This window comes from Muntiacus reevesi, chromosome 2 (assembly GCF_963930625.1).
Source record: "Muntiacus reevesi chromosome 2, mMunRee1.1, whole genome shotgun sequence".
NCBI lineage: Eukaryota > Metazoa > Chordata > Mammalia > Artiodactyla > Cervidae > Muntiacus > Muntiacus reevesi.
The window spans coordinates 248,631,644-248,649,287 of record NC_089250.1 but is presented as its reverse complement, the minus strand read 5'-3'; the positions used below and the strand labels follow the sequence as shown (position 1 = coordinate 248,649,287).

The following is a 17,644-nucleotide window of genomic DNA, read 5'->3' as shown; positions in this document are numbered from 1 at the left end:
GACAATTTAGCAATAAATACATTTAAAAATATGCATATGCTTCTAAGAAATTATACTTTTAGAAAATTTTCCTAGGAAATTGTCATGGGTCTGGACAAAGATTTAGCTATAAGAATATTTGTCTTAACATAATTCATAATAGTGAAAAATCAGAACAACTGTAAGCTGGTCAGTTGAAAAAAATTATGATACATTCAAATGATGTATTATCATGCGATCATTAAAAATTATAGAGGATGTGGAAAATGTGCATGTTAATGACAGGAAAAAGATGCTTACTGACATGGGAAAATTTTCAGGATGCAGTATCTGGCAGTGGGTTAGAAACTGGGTCTGGAGTCAGACTGTCTGGGCTGAAATTTTGGATCCATCACTAATTAGCTGTGTAACATTAGGCAAGTTAGTAACCCTCTCCGAAGCTGTTTCCTGATGTGTAAAAAAAGGTAACTTCTATGAAATAACACCAACAATCAAGGCAACAATCACCAGTGGTTACTTAAAACCAACAGAGGGAAGGTTGATGGGGAAGTTTATTATGGATTTATCCTATGGGAAACATCACTGATCAATCTCCACATCACTAAAAGAGGACACCAGACATCATACACCTCGAAATGTGAGACAACAGGAAACAGAAGGCACAAGATAGCCTGTGATATATTCTTGCCCCTTAAAATCTGACCCAAATTTTACCCAAGAGCCTATATCTATCAACTTACTGGAAATATGGGGATTTAATTCCATTAAAATGAGATTCACAAGACAATCAAAATAAATTAATGCTGATAAAATGTCAGAAGAGTGCTTACCTCTGGGGCAGGTATAGACTAGGAAGGGAAAAAAGGAAACTTTATGGGTTATTAGAGGTTTCTCTGTATTGATCTGGGTGGTGGTAAATATGTAAAGAATAATAAAACTACACTATTAAAATTAGAGGGCTTTATATACTTTTTTATATGCATATAATACTTCAATTGTTTTAATGGAAAGTAAAAAAAAAAAAAAAGCTCCAGCTGACTTTTCATCATTGTCTAGCAGTAGAAAGAAAAGCAGGGGTGGTTAGAGAACTGAAGCCAAGAGGAAGTGGTGGTGGACAGCACCTGGCTGCTACCTGTGGGTCTCATGCTCCCATGGAACTCCCCCTGCTGCAAAGAAGAGCTGGAGGGTGGGGACAGCACAAGGCTTGGACCACTGGGAAATTAGGGTACTTATTAAAGAAATCTTATAAAGTGGCTGTCACAAGGATTTCCACACTAATAGGAAACTAAGGATATTGGCTACGTTGTAAAAATGGGTTTTAATTTCACTTAAAGGATTTCAATAAGCCATCTCACCTATGCACCTGGACAAATTGGTAAAGTGAATTAGAAAGTCGCAGTTAAAGCTAAGGCAATGTTTACGGCTGGGTACTTGCTGGAACAGACATCAGGAAGATTAGAACTTTGAGCATTGATGGAATATGCTTTGAAATGCCAGAAGGAGGTTTTGGAAACTGTGCTAATTATAGGAACATGTAAGGAGGAGCAAAACCTGTCTCCCACTCAACCTAGTCCTTCATCCCCACTTTCACTCTCACCACAGGAAGTGATCTGGACTGGCCCATGGAGACAAAGAAGTGTGCATTTTCAGTGTTTATCTTCCCAATGGTAGAGGTCTATCAGAAGTTTCAGAGAAAAGATATGTTCTTCTGATGCCACCTATGTATCAGACACATTCTTCCTGAGATCGACAGTCACAATGTTACACACAATGGAAGTCGGAAGCTGCATTTGATCCTGCAATACATTAAACTGAGTACTCACCACCTACTGTGAGAGAAGCATCGCTCATAATGGTTCACTTGCCTGGTATGTTTCAGACCCATATTTAAGACAAAGGCAAATATAGAAAGTTGGCCGTTTTTCAGAGGAGAGAAAAAAATTATCTTTTTAATTTCACTCTCATGAGATTTCCCTTTCAGTTATGAAAGAATTTAAGTGTTTGGAGATATAAGTTCTATCTTCTTTAGCCAGAACGGTCACCCAGAAATTAGGAAAATTAATGGCTATATCCATAGACATGATACATGACTATGTGAAAACTTTTGAAATCCTTGGACGTACTGGTGAAGGAAGAACTCAATGAGATTTCGTGATACCAGAGGCAAAAAAGCTAGTTTTCCAAAATCTTCCCCTAGTGAGTGAAGAGTAAAATTTAACCCTTACAATAGGCATATGAGGCTAAGTATTATTAATATCTTCTTTTTATATATCAGGACACTGAGGCATCACGAGGTCAAGAACCATTCCTATAATCAAAAGTCACTAGCAAGCAGCTTGGGATCTGATCCCAGGCAATGCAACTCTGGAGCCCACAGTCTTAATACTCTCAACTCATGGTTGTGGTTTTGAGCAATTTCCTCTGAGTTGGCAGGTTCACTTCTTATCTTTTTTTTAGTATTTGTTTATTTGGCTGCACTGGGTCTTTGTTGTGGCATGCAAGATCTTTAGTTGAGGCATGTGAACTCTTAGTTGGGGCATGGAGGATCTAGTTCCCTGACCAGGAATGGAACCCAGGCCCTCTGCACTGGGAATGTGGAGTCTTAGCCATTGGAGCACCAGGGAAGGGCCAGCAGATTTAATTCTTAGCACTACTATTTACCAGCTGAATGAGTCTTAAACAAATTGCTGAAGTTCTTTGTGCCACAGTTTCCTCATCTATGAAATGGACCTAACAACAGCCTCTTTAGAGAATGTCTTGGGAAAATCAGATGAGATCATGAATGTAGATAACCAGGTACACAAGAGCCATTTAAGCAGAGTTAGCACCCCTCCTTCTCTGTCTGACATTCCCCTTCTTTTCATGCTCACTGTTGCTCAGCAAGTGGGAAACCTCTCGCCCCAGCTCTGAGGAAAATCAGGCCCTGACATAGCACAGGGGAGGGACTAAGCAGCTGCAGGAGCATGCGCACTACTGGGCCAATCTGTCGGTGTGCACTGGACATTTGCTAAATCCTTGAACATAAAATAGTTCATCCCAGCTCCCAGACTGTCCTCCCCTTGCTAGCATAACAAGCCTCCAAGGTGCACAGACTTTGGTTCCACAGCCACACCACTTCCTGAACCCATTTCAGAGGCTGGAACAAGAAAACTCACCTAATGCCCTGACGATTCGCATCAGGATTTCCCCCACTTTCATTCTGGTCTCCGGTGTGTGCCTGTCTTTACTGCTATCATACTGAGCCAGCAGGACAGGCAAGATTTTCTCAGGGTACACGTCTGAAAGGAGGGCAACCCCTAGGGTGAAAAATGGAAAGAAAGGATTCATTACTGTTTAGCACTGAAAGGAAAATAAGCCCAGACAGTTTGTGATGGGATGAACACAGAGACATTTTTATTTATTTATTTATTTATTTTTTCACAGAGACATTTAAATCCACCTCTGTAATTCCACCAGCAAGGGCTGCCCTTCATTTGGAATGACAACATTGGTAGTGGAAAGAACATGGGTCTTTAGAGTTCACACTCCTGGATTCTTGTGGTCTCAGCCCTATATGATCTCTAAGATCACATTCAGCACTGACATTCCATGACCTATGGATTCTAGACTCTGGAAGCTGAGGCTAGATGATTACATAACATAGCAAGGATTCACACAGCAGGGGAACAGACTCGATCAAATGCCCTGGAGGGAGTCTTTCAGGTCTGAGTCAGTAAGTTTCTAAGTCTAGTATCACTCCTGCCAATCCATCAGCCTGAAGCACAGCAGCGCTTCCTATCTTTGCTGCAGTTCTTTACCCTAGAATGAGTTTTCTCTGTAAAACTGACAATGATGAGAGCAATTTCCGTAAGGAAATAAGGAATGCAAATTCTGGGCATGATGAGGAGTAGAGACCCAGCTGAGTTTCCTGATCAGGAGAGAAGATTCTGCTCCGGATTTCTCCTTCCTAGTACTTGCCGACACCCTCTCTTCTTCACACAGCACACCTAGAGGTGGAATCTGCAGTAGAGGTAACATTATCCGGGCCCAGACCCATAGCAAGCAAACTTCACAAAGGTTGAGAGAAGAAGGGAAATAAGACTAAGACAGGACCAGAAATAAAAACCCTAGTCTCAAAGCTATATAAACACAAATTCCATTACTTTGGGGTGAGGGAAGGTTTGGGGAGAGGTTACGTACTTCTAAAGAATAGTGAGGAAAAAGAAACATCTGCAGGTGTTCTATCACTGATGTCATCATAAAGCCTAGTACATATTACAGATCTGTAGCAACCATAACTCCTATTTCATCAGAAGTTCCCAACTCAGCAATTCCATGGATCTGTCTCCTTTTAGGAATATAGTTATACCTTTATAATGAAAATCGGTGGGGAAAAGGGATTTGCTCTAAAAAGCTTTGATCTGTATCTAGCTTCTCTGAAAAATACATATTACCAGAGTCCCTTCTACTGTCATTTATGCCTAATTTTCTCTCACTAATCTTTAGCAGAGAAGTTATTTACTTCTGTGAGCATATCCTGCTGTATACTTCAAAACCAAGTGAACTGGGACATCCCTGGTAGTCTAGTGGTTAAGAATCTGCCTTCCAATGCAAGAGGTGCAGGTACGATCCCTAGTCAGGGAACTACGATCCCCCATGCCACAGAGCAACTAAGCCCACACACCACAACTAGAGAAGTTAGTGCACTGCAAAGAAGACCCAGTGCAGCTGAAATTAAAAAACAAAACAAAACCCAAGGGAGTTCCTGATTTTCTCTCTGTAGCAAACAGACTTTGGTTGCACATAGCATCTGTTCTCTCTTCTGGTAATGACACCTGTTGTTCCTTTAGGAAATATTCCTTCCCTATTCTCAGTCTACGTTGTTTGAGCGGGGTTAATGACCCACTTTCTCTCTTCATATGTGAACTAACTCATATCAAAGGTGCCTTAGGATATTCCATCCCATCACCACCACAATGTCTGGTTCAGGAATGAGGAAAGAGACTCAATCCTAGAACCAATTTTGGAACTACTAGGGAAGATGAGCTCGTGGAGTTTGTGTGTTTGTGTGGATGGTTATTTTGGCTCTTTGTTTTCTTGTTTTTGCCTGTTGAAGTGATTAACCTGGAGCTCCCAGTGACCATCACTGGGAGAAAGTCTGCTCCACAATGGTGTCAATACAGAGGAGGGTCAAACCAAGAGACGAAGGAGGAAAAGAGAACTGCATCACGCTTTGAGCCCCTGGATCCAACTATACTTCTACTCATTAGAACCTTAGGGTGCATCAGCCAATAAATATCCTTTTACATTTACACCAATTTGATTTTTTTTCACCCAAAGGAATACTAATATATCTTTCTTAAGATTAAAGAAACAATCCAGGTTAAAAAATAAAGTTTCCCATAATGCTAGACCTGTAGTTCTACCAGGGAGCTTTAATTCTTCCAATCTTTCATAAAAAGGTTGCCAACAGCACAGTACAGTTTCCTTGCTTCCCACAGTTCCAGGTTAGCGATTGTTTATCTTCCTGCTGGCCTGCTCCACTAAGGGTTGCCAAATGGCTCTCTGTTTGAATTTACCTTCTAGGATACAGTTGCTACCTATGAATTTACAAATCCCTAGAGAACATTGGTTCCTTCCTTACTCTTACACAAACCAGTGAAGAGAAGCACATATGATGGTTAAGACTACAGAACAATTTTTTTTTTTTAAAAAGATAAGATTTTAAAAATTTTGACAACTGAGGAAACCTGGCCTTAACCTTCCTATAACCCTTGGCCCCTCCTTTGTAATCTGAAAAATGGGGTAATTTCTGGGTCAGTCCAGGCTTTAAGGAAACATGACACATCAATCCCTTTGGCAATAAGGACCAAATGATTGTGTGAGAGATACCTGCTCCTGCTCTGATCACAGGAAAATGACTAGACATTTTGAGATGTGGTGGAACAGATAAGATACACAGAAGGCAAAGGTGAACCAGATCTGGCAAGAGTTCATAAAAATGTTCTGATCTGTGTTTGGAGGCAAAGCATAGGATAAGGCAAATTAACCAACTGAAAAAATATTACTGAAAGTAATTATGCAACAAAATAGAGATAGTCAATTTTGTAAGACAATTGTTTTTTCCCCCAAAGACTTTCATTACAAAGCCAGAACTGTATTCTGATCCAGTGTTGACTTCAAGATGATCCCTTAGCATACTGCTCAGTGATCTGCAGACCTTGGAAAGTCACGGTAGTTTAGGTCTCACTTTACACAAGGGTTTTACATTGTAGGAAAGATAGTCTAATCCTAAATATCTTTGCTGACTAACTCTCTCCTGGAAATCTGCTAAGTCATCCCCACTGTAAAACTAATCTGACTTACTTTCCTGAGTAGGTAACAACTTATCTCCCAAAATACCCACATCAACTTGGAAAACCACCTACTCACTTGAATTTCTGCTTAAAACTGTTAAGAAACAGAAATGCCTGCATACAGTATGACTCTATTTACATAAAAATGTCCAAAATAGGCAAATCTGCAGACAGAAAGTAGATTTCGTGGTTGCTTAAGGCTGTGGGAGTTGGGTAAGAAATAAAGACTGACAGCTAGTGATATGGAATTTCATTATGGAAAGATAAAAACATTCTAAAATTAATTACAGTGATGGCTACACACACTGTGAGTATAACAAAAAGCACTGAATTGTACACTTTAAATGGGTGAATTGTATGAAATATGAATTATATCTCAAAGACCTGTTATTTAAAAACTGCAAGATTCATAAAACTCAATAGCAAAAAGAAAAATTGACTAAAAAATGAGCAGATGATCTGATTAGGCATTCTTCTAACGAAGACAGACAGATGGCTAAGAGATGCATGAAAAGATATTTAACATCCCTCATCACCAGGGAAATATAAAACAAAACCACAATGAGATGCCATCTCACACCTGTCAGAAAGCTATTATCAAAAAGATAAGAAATAACAAGTGCTGGAGAAGATGTGGCAAAAATGGGATTCTCATGTACTGTTGGTGGGAAGGTAAATTGGTATGACTACTATGGAAAACAGTATGGAGGTTCATGAAAAAATTAAAAATAGAGCTACCATAAGACCTAGCAATTCTACCACTAGGCATTTATCTGAAGAATATAAAAACACAAACTCAAAAAGATACGTGCACTCCTATGTTCATTACAACATTGTTTACAATAGCCAAGACACAGAAACAATCTAAATGTCCATCAATGGGTAAACGGACAAAGAACACATTGGTAAATAAATACAATGCAATGCTAATCATCCATAAAAAGGAAAACTCAAATTTTCAACATGGATGGACCTTGAGAGAACTATGTTAAGTAAAATAAATCAGACACAGAAAGATATTCACAAGAAAATGAGAAGCTTTTAAAGAACTTTTATGGAATAAATTCTAAGATTCATTGTTAAGTGAAATGCAAGGTGCAAAACAATGCGTATAAAAATTCAACAATTTGTGTACAAAGGGGAAATACTCATGAATAGTTCTGTACAGATACACAAGAAACCAATGATATTGGTCCTTTCTAGGGAGGGAAAAGGAGTAACTAGGGGATAGATAAAAGGGATTTTTTAACTCTGTATCTTTGTATTCTTTTTAAATTTTGAACCATGTAACGTATCAAACATAAATAAATAAAATATAAGTTAAAAATCTGTGCTAAGGGGCAAAGTCTTTTAAAATGGAACAGCCTCTTTTAGAGGTGAAAATGCAAAAATAATTTTCAATCAGATGTAACAGAATGACCACAAGCATCTTCCCCCTGAAATCTCTCTACAGTTAATAGCCAAGGAGTAAAAAAGGAATAAACTGATCAACAAGAATGAAAAAAATATAGATATCAAAGGCTGAAGTATGGGTAAAGAGAACAAAGATGGGACAAAATAATGACATGCATTTGACAGAGCTGTTGGATCATTTGTGGAAAAACAGCAATTATCTGATAGAAAACTAAGCAAATACACAAGAAAGGACAACTGAACTAGGCATAGCCATGAATAATATTCATAGAGTCAGCCGAAAACACTGTCCAGTGATTCAGCCAAAAACTGTGAAAGGGAAATGAAGAGAAGGAGTAGGAAGAGAAGGAGTGCAAGCATGTGTCTACAGGCATGCATGTGCATGTGGATGTTAACCCTCCATCCAATCTACAGGAAATGAGTAGATAACGTGCAGAAATTTTAACAGCGAGATCTGTGAAAGCATTTTTCATATAAATATACGAGAACAAACTATTTAAGGTGGGTGGAGGGGATGATTATCACTGAGGACTAACTGTGAGGCGTAAGCTGGGAAGGAGACAAGCTTCTTGATTCTTCACAAAGGATGTTCAAAGAAATTAACAGATACATATTAATTTTAAAAACTAGAAAAAAGTTAAAATGTATATTAACCTGGGAAGAAGCTCTAGTTTGAAAGAACAATGATGGTGAAGAGGTAAAGCACAAGGAACTTTTCCTTCCAATTCCAAAAAGATAATCACCAGCCCGTGACTGTCCTCTCCTGTTGCAGCTCAAGGACACAAAGAGAAGAAAGATTGACCCTGGAGAGAAGGAGACTGCTACCCTCTAGCAGATACTTCAGTTGTTACATTAGAGACTGCTCATTATAATGGAAATTAACAATCATTTCAACTCCAAGAATCCAGGAAGCTGCACAAACTGGGGAAGTTGGTTATTAAATCAAGGAAGTATGGCGAACGCAACTGAATAGCCAGGTTGTCTTTGTAATTAGAGTAAATGATAATGTCTAGCATGCCAACATAATGTTCAGTTTCTCTAAAGCTCCAAAGTTGTGCTAAGTATGGACAAGCCCCAACACATCTATAAAGATTTAACGTGAGTGAGTGTTACTCAGGCCTGAGGAAAAAAGAAGGTTAGACTAATAAGTTGAAGATTTGTAAGAATGGCGGTACGGTACCTACAGTCTGCTTCTTTAAACCAAGATCTAAATAATATACTCAAACACTAAAATCAGGCAAATATATTTACTTACATTGTTCTCTAATTCTCATTTTGGAAGGAAAAAAGCTATAATCTATACTTAGTGACAGTTAACTGTACTTGCCAGAAGCCATTTGGATTATGAAATATTTACCTATCATAATAAATGAAAATCTTGTAGCAAAGATAGTAAAAATTCTTACCGTTTAATGAGTGTTTTCAATATGTCAGGCATGGTCCTAAGTACTTTACATGCATTCATCTGTTTAATGCTTCCAACAATCCTTTGCAGTAGATGCTATTAATACTATCATTCCTAATTTTACTGAGGGAGAAGCTGAGGAACAGAAGGGTAAAAAATATGGTCCCAGATCACACAGCTGCCATGTGACAAGAGCACGACTGCAAACCCGCATCTGCTATCCCACCAAGAAAGTACCAGCTTTGCAAATCCTAACCCTAAAGACAGCAAATCTTACATTTTCAAGTGTTTCTCAGCCATAAGATTTACTTTCTATTAGACTCCAAGGTCAGAGGAAGGAGAGGCAGTCTGCACACTGCATCCTGTATGAACAGGCAGAATCCTCGTGGGTTCCAGCTGGGCTTCATAGGGACTGCTTTGTTCTTAATCGGTATATTTATTTATTTATATTTATCTTAACGTGGAAAAGGGAAGTAGCAATGTTAATGAAATTCACAAATGACTTTGACTTGAGATGCTGCTGACATTAGCGATGACAGAGGAGACCTACAGGGAAACTTGGATTTTAGTGAGTTTCTGTTTTTGTTTTTTTTTTTTTGAGTTTCTGTTTTTAATCATTGATTTTCAAATATCTCCATGTCACTTCTTTATGGGCTATTGCAATTCCCCTAAATCTCTTATTCTACTACCCACCCCCCAAATAAATAAAACCCAAGTCAGCACCAAAAAGCTTAGAATCTACCTTGTTAGGACTGCCTCTATCAATTACTTCTGGGAGATACAGAACAGAGCTGAGAAAAGTGAGCCTTAAGAACACAATGATCAAGGGCTCTATTGTTAAAGTACAGAAATACAAACAAAGCTGCCCTAATACTGACTGAAGGCATAAGTGAGGAAGGAAGGAAGAGAAAACAGCAATTAGTGCTGCTTTGAGAGTAATCATTGTCCTGTGCATTCAGAGAAACTTGCATTTCAGCTGATCCTGGGTGAGAAAAAAGCAGGATGTTATTTATTGAGTTCTCTTTACAGTAGCTTTCAAACATTAACATTCTCTTTATGCCATCAAAAGAAACAATTGCTGATAATATGAAGAGAAGGCCTTCTGATTTTCCAGAAAACTGTCTGTAGTTATCTTTTAGCTGTATCTGGGTAAGAAACAGTCTTGGAAGACCCCCAAGCTAGGTGGTCCCAGTAGAGGGAGTACTACCTGAACTCCAGATTCATTTCTTTCTAAGTTTTCTACTGACATTTCACCTCAAACTTAGGCAAAGAGAAGCTGCAGAATCAGCAAAGCTGACTGATGCGTCGGGTTCTCACTAGTTTTGAGAGTCAAAGCCTCCCAGGGGAGTGATCACCTGGCCTGAAGCTCTAACAAGACATGGCTGATCTTTCTCATGATCCAGTGTCTTAAGGCTCTAAGATCTGCTCTGTGCTTTGGATACCAAGCAGTGATAGAGGCAAGATAGAAACTCCAGAGTTCTCCCTTTTTTCCTTCAGTTGAAGGTAGCAGATATCCTGATAAGATAAGATGATTAGGTAAGTCTCTAGGTGCTCTGGGCCAAGACTGGCTCAGAAAAAGTGACTGTTGCGAAATCAGTAACCATGACATGTAGGATATAAATGGTAGTTTCATATGGAAACCAGGCAGCGCTGCTGTAAATCTGCCCTGATAAAATGCATATATATACTTAAACACTCTGCCTACAATCCTGGCAAGTGACCAGACCTCTAGTCAGGGCCCTCAGGTTTAAATCACTTTGCTAAATAAGCAGGACATCTATAAACAGAGGAGAAAAGGAGAAGCCTTGAAAAACCATTTCCACAATCAAAAGAATGTTACTTTTCCCCTGATCATACATAAAAAATACATAGTCACTATAAAAGATTCAAATACTAGAGAAAAACATAAGAAAAAAGTCACACATGGATGTATGGGAGGATTGAGGAATAAAGGCTATGGGGAACCGGTCTCTTTTTAGAGTAATGAAAATGTTCTAAGATGGATTGTGGTGATAGATGTGCAACTCCGAATACACTCAAAGCTATTATATTACACACCTAAAAAAAGCAAATGGTATGGTATGTGAATTATATCTCAAAAAAGCTGTCTCTAAAAAAAAACTTGAAACCTGAAATCAACATAAGCATTTTAATGCCCACTCATCCATACCTCACTCTTGTGAATAAATACACACAAGCGTGCACACACACACACACACACACGTATACACACACATTTTTTATAGTGAACAATTTTGCTTTACTTAAGTCTGTTTTTTTTCTGGGAAGATTGGGGGGGAAGGTTTATTCCCCCAGATGGCTTGGCTTGCACACTAGGTCATTTGGAGTGGTCTAACAATAATAATGAAAACTTTAATAGCAATACTATTATTTAGCATGGAGAAATAGTAAGGATTCTTTTCAATTTTACTTTCTTTAAAAAGAGGGGGAAAGGGGTCAATTAAAAAAATACAAATTGGTTACATAGGAGCGTATAGAAGTAATCTGCAGCTATGGCATAAATCCTAAAGCTTGGAAAACAGCTTTAGAATAAAGGCAATGGAAATCATTCTTTCACACATTCACACATTAACAGAGTTCTACCATGTGCCAGGTACTAAGTGTTACAAATGTAATACGACAGTGCCTATCTGAGAGAGACAAATCAGACAATGATTACAAGACAGTGTGGTTAGTGCAGCATTTTGGGGTATAATGAGAACACAGGGAGAGAAGAGTGAAAAAAGGGTTTAGGAAGGGGTGGGGCTTCCTGGAGAAGGGGACAAATGAGCTATGAAAGCATAAGGTTCTTCAATTGGGTTTTTTAATTGAGAGCTGTCCCTGGGACCAAGAGCCATTTGCAAAATTATTCATCGATGGAAAACATTTCATAGACCTTTTCAGACAGAATTAGCATAAGCACCTAACTCCCATTTATATTCTTAGGGTAGATTTCCCCAAAGATAAAGAACTGGCTCCAAGGGTATAAAAACATTTTCAAAGCTGCATTCCTAAAATGTTCCAGTTACTTTTCCTACCAATAGAGTTCAAGGGTGCCTAGTGAAATAGGCACCCTACAACTGGCCAGCACTGAATATTCTTCCCATCTTAAAAAAAATCTGTTTTTTGAAATGGTGTTAAAAATTGTATTTCATTATTATTTTAATCTACATTTCTTTGCCTATTAGAAAAGTTCCTTAAATCTTTATTCCCTGGAGAAGGGAATGGCAACCCACTCCAGTGTTCTTGCCTAGAGAATCCCAAGGACAGGGGAGCCTGAAATGCTACAGTCCATGGGGTCTCAAAGAGTGAGACACGACTGAGCAACTTCCACGTTCCTCTACCATGAATTGCCTATTTTTTTTAATTATTTTTTTACTGAAGGATAATTGCTTTACAGAATTTTGTTGTTTTCTGTCAAACCTCAACATGAATCAGCCATAGGTATACATATATCCCCTCCCTTTTTGAACCTCCCTCCCATCTCCCGCCCCATCCCACCCTTCAAGGTTGATACAGAGCCCCTGTTAAAAGAGTTTCCTGAGCCAGGCAGGAAATTCCCATTGGCTATTTATTTTACATATGGTAATATAAGTTTCCATGTTACTCTTTCCATACATCTCACCCTCTCCTCCCCTCTCCATGTCCATAAGTCTATTCTCTATGTCTGTTTCTTCACTGCTGCCCTGTAAATAAATTCTCCGGTACCATTTTTCTAGATTCTGTATATATGCATTAGAATACAATATTAATCTTTCTGACTTCACTCTATATAATAGGTTCTAAGTTCATCCACCTCATTAGAACTGACACAAATGCATTCCTTTTTATGACTGAGTAATATTCCACTATGTCTATGTACCACAACTTCTTTATCCATTCATCTGTCGATGGACATCTAGGTTGCTTCCATGTTCCAGCTATTGTAAATAGTGCTGCAATGACAATGGGATACATGCATCTTTTTCAATTTTGGTTTCCTCAGAGTATATGCCTAGGGGTGGGGTTGCTGGGTCACATGGTGGTTTTATTCCTAGTTTTCTAAGGAATCTCCATACTGTCTTCCACAGTGGCTGTATCAATTTACAGTCCCACCAACAGGGCAAAAGCATTCCTTTTTCTCCACACCCTCTCCAGCATTTACTGTTTGTAACTTTTTGATGATGGTCATTCTGACCAGTGTGAAGTGGTCTCTCACTGTGGTTTTGATTTGCATTTCTCTAATAATGAGCAATGCTGAGCATCTTTTCATGTGTTTGTCAGCCATGTGTATGTCTTCTTTGGAGAAATATCTGTTTAGGTCTTTTTCCCACTTTTTGATTGGGTTGTTTGTTTTTCTGGTATTGAGTTGTATGAGCTGCTTGTGTAATTGGGAAATTAATTCTGTCAGTTGTTTCATTGCCATTATTTTCTCCCATTCTGAAGGCTGTCTTTTCACCTTGCTTATAGTTTCCTTTGCTGTGCAAAAGCTTTTAAGTTTAATCAGGTCCCAGTTGTTTACTTTTGTTTTTATTTCTGTTACTCTAGCAGGTGGGTCATAGATGATCTTGCTTTAATTTATGTCATTGAGTGTTCTGCCTATGTTTTCCTTTAAGAGTTTTATAGTTTCTGATCTTACCTTTAGGTTTCTATTTCATTTTGAGTTTATCTTTGGTATGGTGTTAGGAAGAGTTTAATTTCATTCTTTTCCATGTAGCTGTCCAGTTTTCCAAGCACCATTTATTGAAGAGGCTGTCTTTGCCCCATTGTATATTCTTGCCTCCTTTGTCAAAAATAAGGTACCCATAGGTGCATGGGTTTATTTCTGGGCTTTCTATCTTCTTCCATTGGTCTATGTTTCTGTTTTTGTGCCAGCACCACACTGTCTTGATGACCGTAGCTTTGTAGTATAACCTGAAGTCAGGAAGGTTGATTCCTCCAGCTCCATTCTTCTTTCTCAAGACTGCTTTGGCTATTCAGGGTCTTTTGTGTTTCCATATGAATTGTGAAATTTTTTGTTCTAGTTTTGTGAAAAATGTCATTGGTAATTTGATAGGGATTGCACTGAATCTGTAGAATGCATTTGGTAGTAAAATCATTTTCACAATAGTGATTCTTCCTACCCAGGAACATGGAATATCTCTCCATCTGTTTATATCGTCTTTGATTTCTTTCATCACTGTCTTCTAATTTTCTGTGTACAGTATCTTGGTCTCCTTAGGTAAGCTTATTCCTAGATACTGAATTTTTTTTTGCTGCAATGGTGAATGGGATTGCTTCCTTAATTTCTCTTTCTGAATTTTCATTGTTAGTATACAAAATTCAAGTGTTTCTGTGTACTGATTTTCTATCCTGCAACTTTGCTAAATTCACTAATTAGCTCTAGTAATATTCTGATACTATCTTTAGGGGTTTCTATGTGCAGTATTGTATCATCTGCAAACAGTGAGAGCTTTACTTCTTTTCTGATCTGGATTTCTTTTATTTCCCTTTCTTCTCTGATTGCTGTAGCTAGGACTTCTAAAACTATGTTGAATAGTGGTGAAAGTGAACACCCTTGTCTTGTTCCTGATCTTAGGAGGAATGCTTTCAGTTTTCCACCATTGAGAATAATGTTTGCTGTAACCTCTCTTGGAGAATTTTGAGCATTACTTTACTAGCGTGTGATGAGTACAAATGTGCAGTAGTTTGAGCATTCTTTGGCATTGCCTTTCTTTGGGATTGGAATGAAAACTGACCTTTTCCAGTCCTGTGGCACTGCTGAGTTTTCTAAATTTGCTGGCATATTGAGTGCAGCACTTTCACAGCATAATCTTTTAGGATTTGAAATAGCTCAACTGGAATTCCATCACTTCCACTAGCTTTGTTTATAGTGATGCTTCCTATGAACAAACGGTGGACTTTTGTGTGTGTTACAATGTTGGATGTAACACACACAAATTATTAAGTAACGAGGCTTCCTATACTCAAAGAAAAATAAGACAAGCTTGAAAATATCTTCAGGGATAGAAAGCAACCAAATCTGATGCAGCACATTTGAAAAATAAACCAAAGAAAATGTTCAAAGAGTAGGATAAAATTAAAACTTCAATGAATGAGTTTTACAGTAGACAAAGTTAAGAGAGTGTTAATGAATCAGAAGATAGAAAGGAAGACATTATGCAGAATGCAGCACAGAGAGACAGTATTTAATCTCTGGATGGAGAAATCAAAAAGAAAAAATTAATAGATGTCATCTCATAAAAGTTTAAAGTTCATTAATGTCAAAATAATTTAACCTTAATTGAAATGCAAAGTATAATTAAAGAAAAAAGATTTGCAATGAGAAGGACAAACATAAGTCAGCAGAGACAGAAAATAGATTTGCTGTTACCTAGAGCAGGGACTCTGGACAGAAAAGGAAGGTAACTACACAAATGAAGGAACAAACTAGAAACACAGAAGTCCAAACAAATGAAGAGGAAATAGGCAAACTACCTGAAAAAGAATTCAGAATAATGATAGTAAAGATGATGAAAAACCTTGAAAACAAAATGGAGGAAATGCAAGAATCAATTAACAAAGACCTAGAAGAATTAAAGAATAAACATACAAACAACACAATTACTGAAGTTAAAAATACTCGAGAAGGGATCAACAGCAGAATATCTGAAGCAGAAGAATGAATCAGTGAGCTGGAAGATAAAATGGTGGAAATAACTTCTGAAGAGCAGAACAAAGTAAAAAGAACGGAAAGAATTGAGGACAGCCTCAGAGACCTCTGGGACAATATCAAACGTACCAACATTTGAATGATAGGGGTCCCAGAAGAAGAAGAGAAAAAGAAAGGGTATGAGAAAATTTTTGAAGAGATTATAGTTGAAAATTTCCCCAGCATGGAAAAGGAAATAGTCAATGAAGTCCAAGAGGCACAAAGAGTCCCATTCAGGATAAACCCAAGGAGAAACGCGCCAAGACACATATTAATCAAATTAACAAAGACTAAAGAATATTAAAAGCAGCAAGGGAGAAGCAACAAGTAACATACAAGGGAAACCCCATATGCTTAACAGCTGATCTTTCAGCAAAAACTCTGCAGGCCAGACGGGAATGGCAGGATATATTTAAAGTATTGAAAGGGAAAAATCTACAACCAAGAATACTGTACCCAGTAAGGATTTCATTCAGAATTGATGGAGAAATAAAAAGCTTTTCAGAAAGTTAAGAGAATTCAGTACCACCAAATCAGCTTTACAACAAATGTCAAAGGGACTTATATAGTCAAGAAATACAAGAGAAGAGAAAAGATCTACAAAATCAACCCCAAATAATTAAGAAAATGGCAACAGGAACATATATCAATAATTACTTTAAATGTAAATGGACTAAATGCTCCAACCAAAAGACACAGACTGGCTGAATGGATACAAAAACAAGACCCAAATACATGCTATCTACAAGAAACCCACTTCAGACCTCAAGACACATATAGACTGAACGCAAGAGGATGGAAAAATAAATTCCATGCAAATGGGAGGCAAAAGAAAGCTGGAGGAGCAATCCTCATATCAGACAAAATAGACCTTAAAATAAAGAAGATTACAAGAGATAAGGAAGGACACTACATAATGATCAAGGGATCAATCCAAGAGAAAGGCATAACAGTTGTAAATATCTATGCACCCAACGTAGGAGCAACTCAGTACATAAGGCAAACACAAACAAACATAAAAGGAGAAATTGACAGTAACACAATAGTAGTCAGAGAGTTTAACACCCCACTCACACCAATGAACAGATCATCAAAACAGAAAATTAATAAGGAAACACAAGTCTTAAATGATACATTAGATGAGATAGATCTCATTGATATCTTCAGGACATTCCATCCAAATGCAGAATACACCTTCTTCTCAAGTGCACGTGGAACATTCTCCAGGACAGACTACATCCTGGGTCACAAATCAAACCTCAGTAAATTTAAGAAAATTGAAATCGTATCAACCATCTTCTCCAACCACAATACTATGACACTAGATATCAATTACAAGAAAAAAACTGTAAGAAACACAAACACTAAATAACCAACAGGTTACTGAAGAAATCAAAAGGGAAATCAAAGGATTTCTAGAAACAAATGACAATGAAAACACAACAACTCAAAACCTATGGGGTACAGCAAAAGCAGTTCTAAGAGAGAAGTTTATAGCAATACAATTCTACCTCAAGAAACAAGAAAAACATCGAACAGACAACCTAACTTTACACCTAAAACAACTGGAAAAACAGGAACAAAAAACCCCAAAATTAGCAAAAGGAAAGAAATCATAAAGATCTGAGCAGAAATACATGAAAAAGAAATGAAAGAAACAACAGTAAAGATTAATATAACTAAAAGCTGGTTTTTTAAGAAGATAAACAAAATTGACAATCCTTTAGCCAGACTCATCAAGAAAAAAAGAGAATCAAACCAACAAAATTAGAAATGAAAAAGGAGAGGTTACAACAGACAATGCAGAAATACAAAGGATTATGACAGACTAGTATAAACAAC

General features: G+C 37.8%; 1 protein-coding gene across 1 annotated transcript in view; it reads right to left on the bottom strand.

Moving 5' to 3' along the window:
- Positions 1–17,644, bottom strand: part of TANGO6 (transport and golgi organization 6 homolog) — a 180,859-nt gene that overhangs the window by 72,166 nt on the left and 91,049 nt on the right. Inside the window, exon 16 of the mRNA XM_065919341.1 lies at positions 3,135–3,275. Coding sequence (XP_065775413.1) covers positions 3,135–3,275 — 141 coding nt within the window. The remainder of the gene's footprint in view (positions 1–3,134; positions 3,276–17,644) is intronic.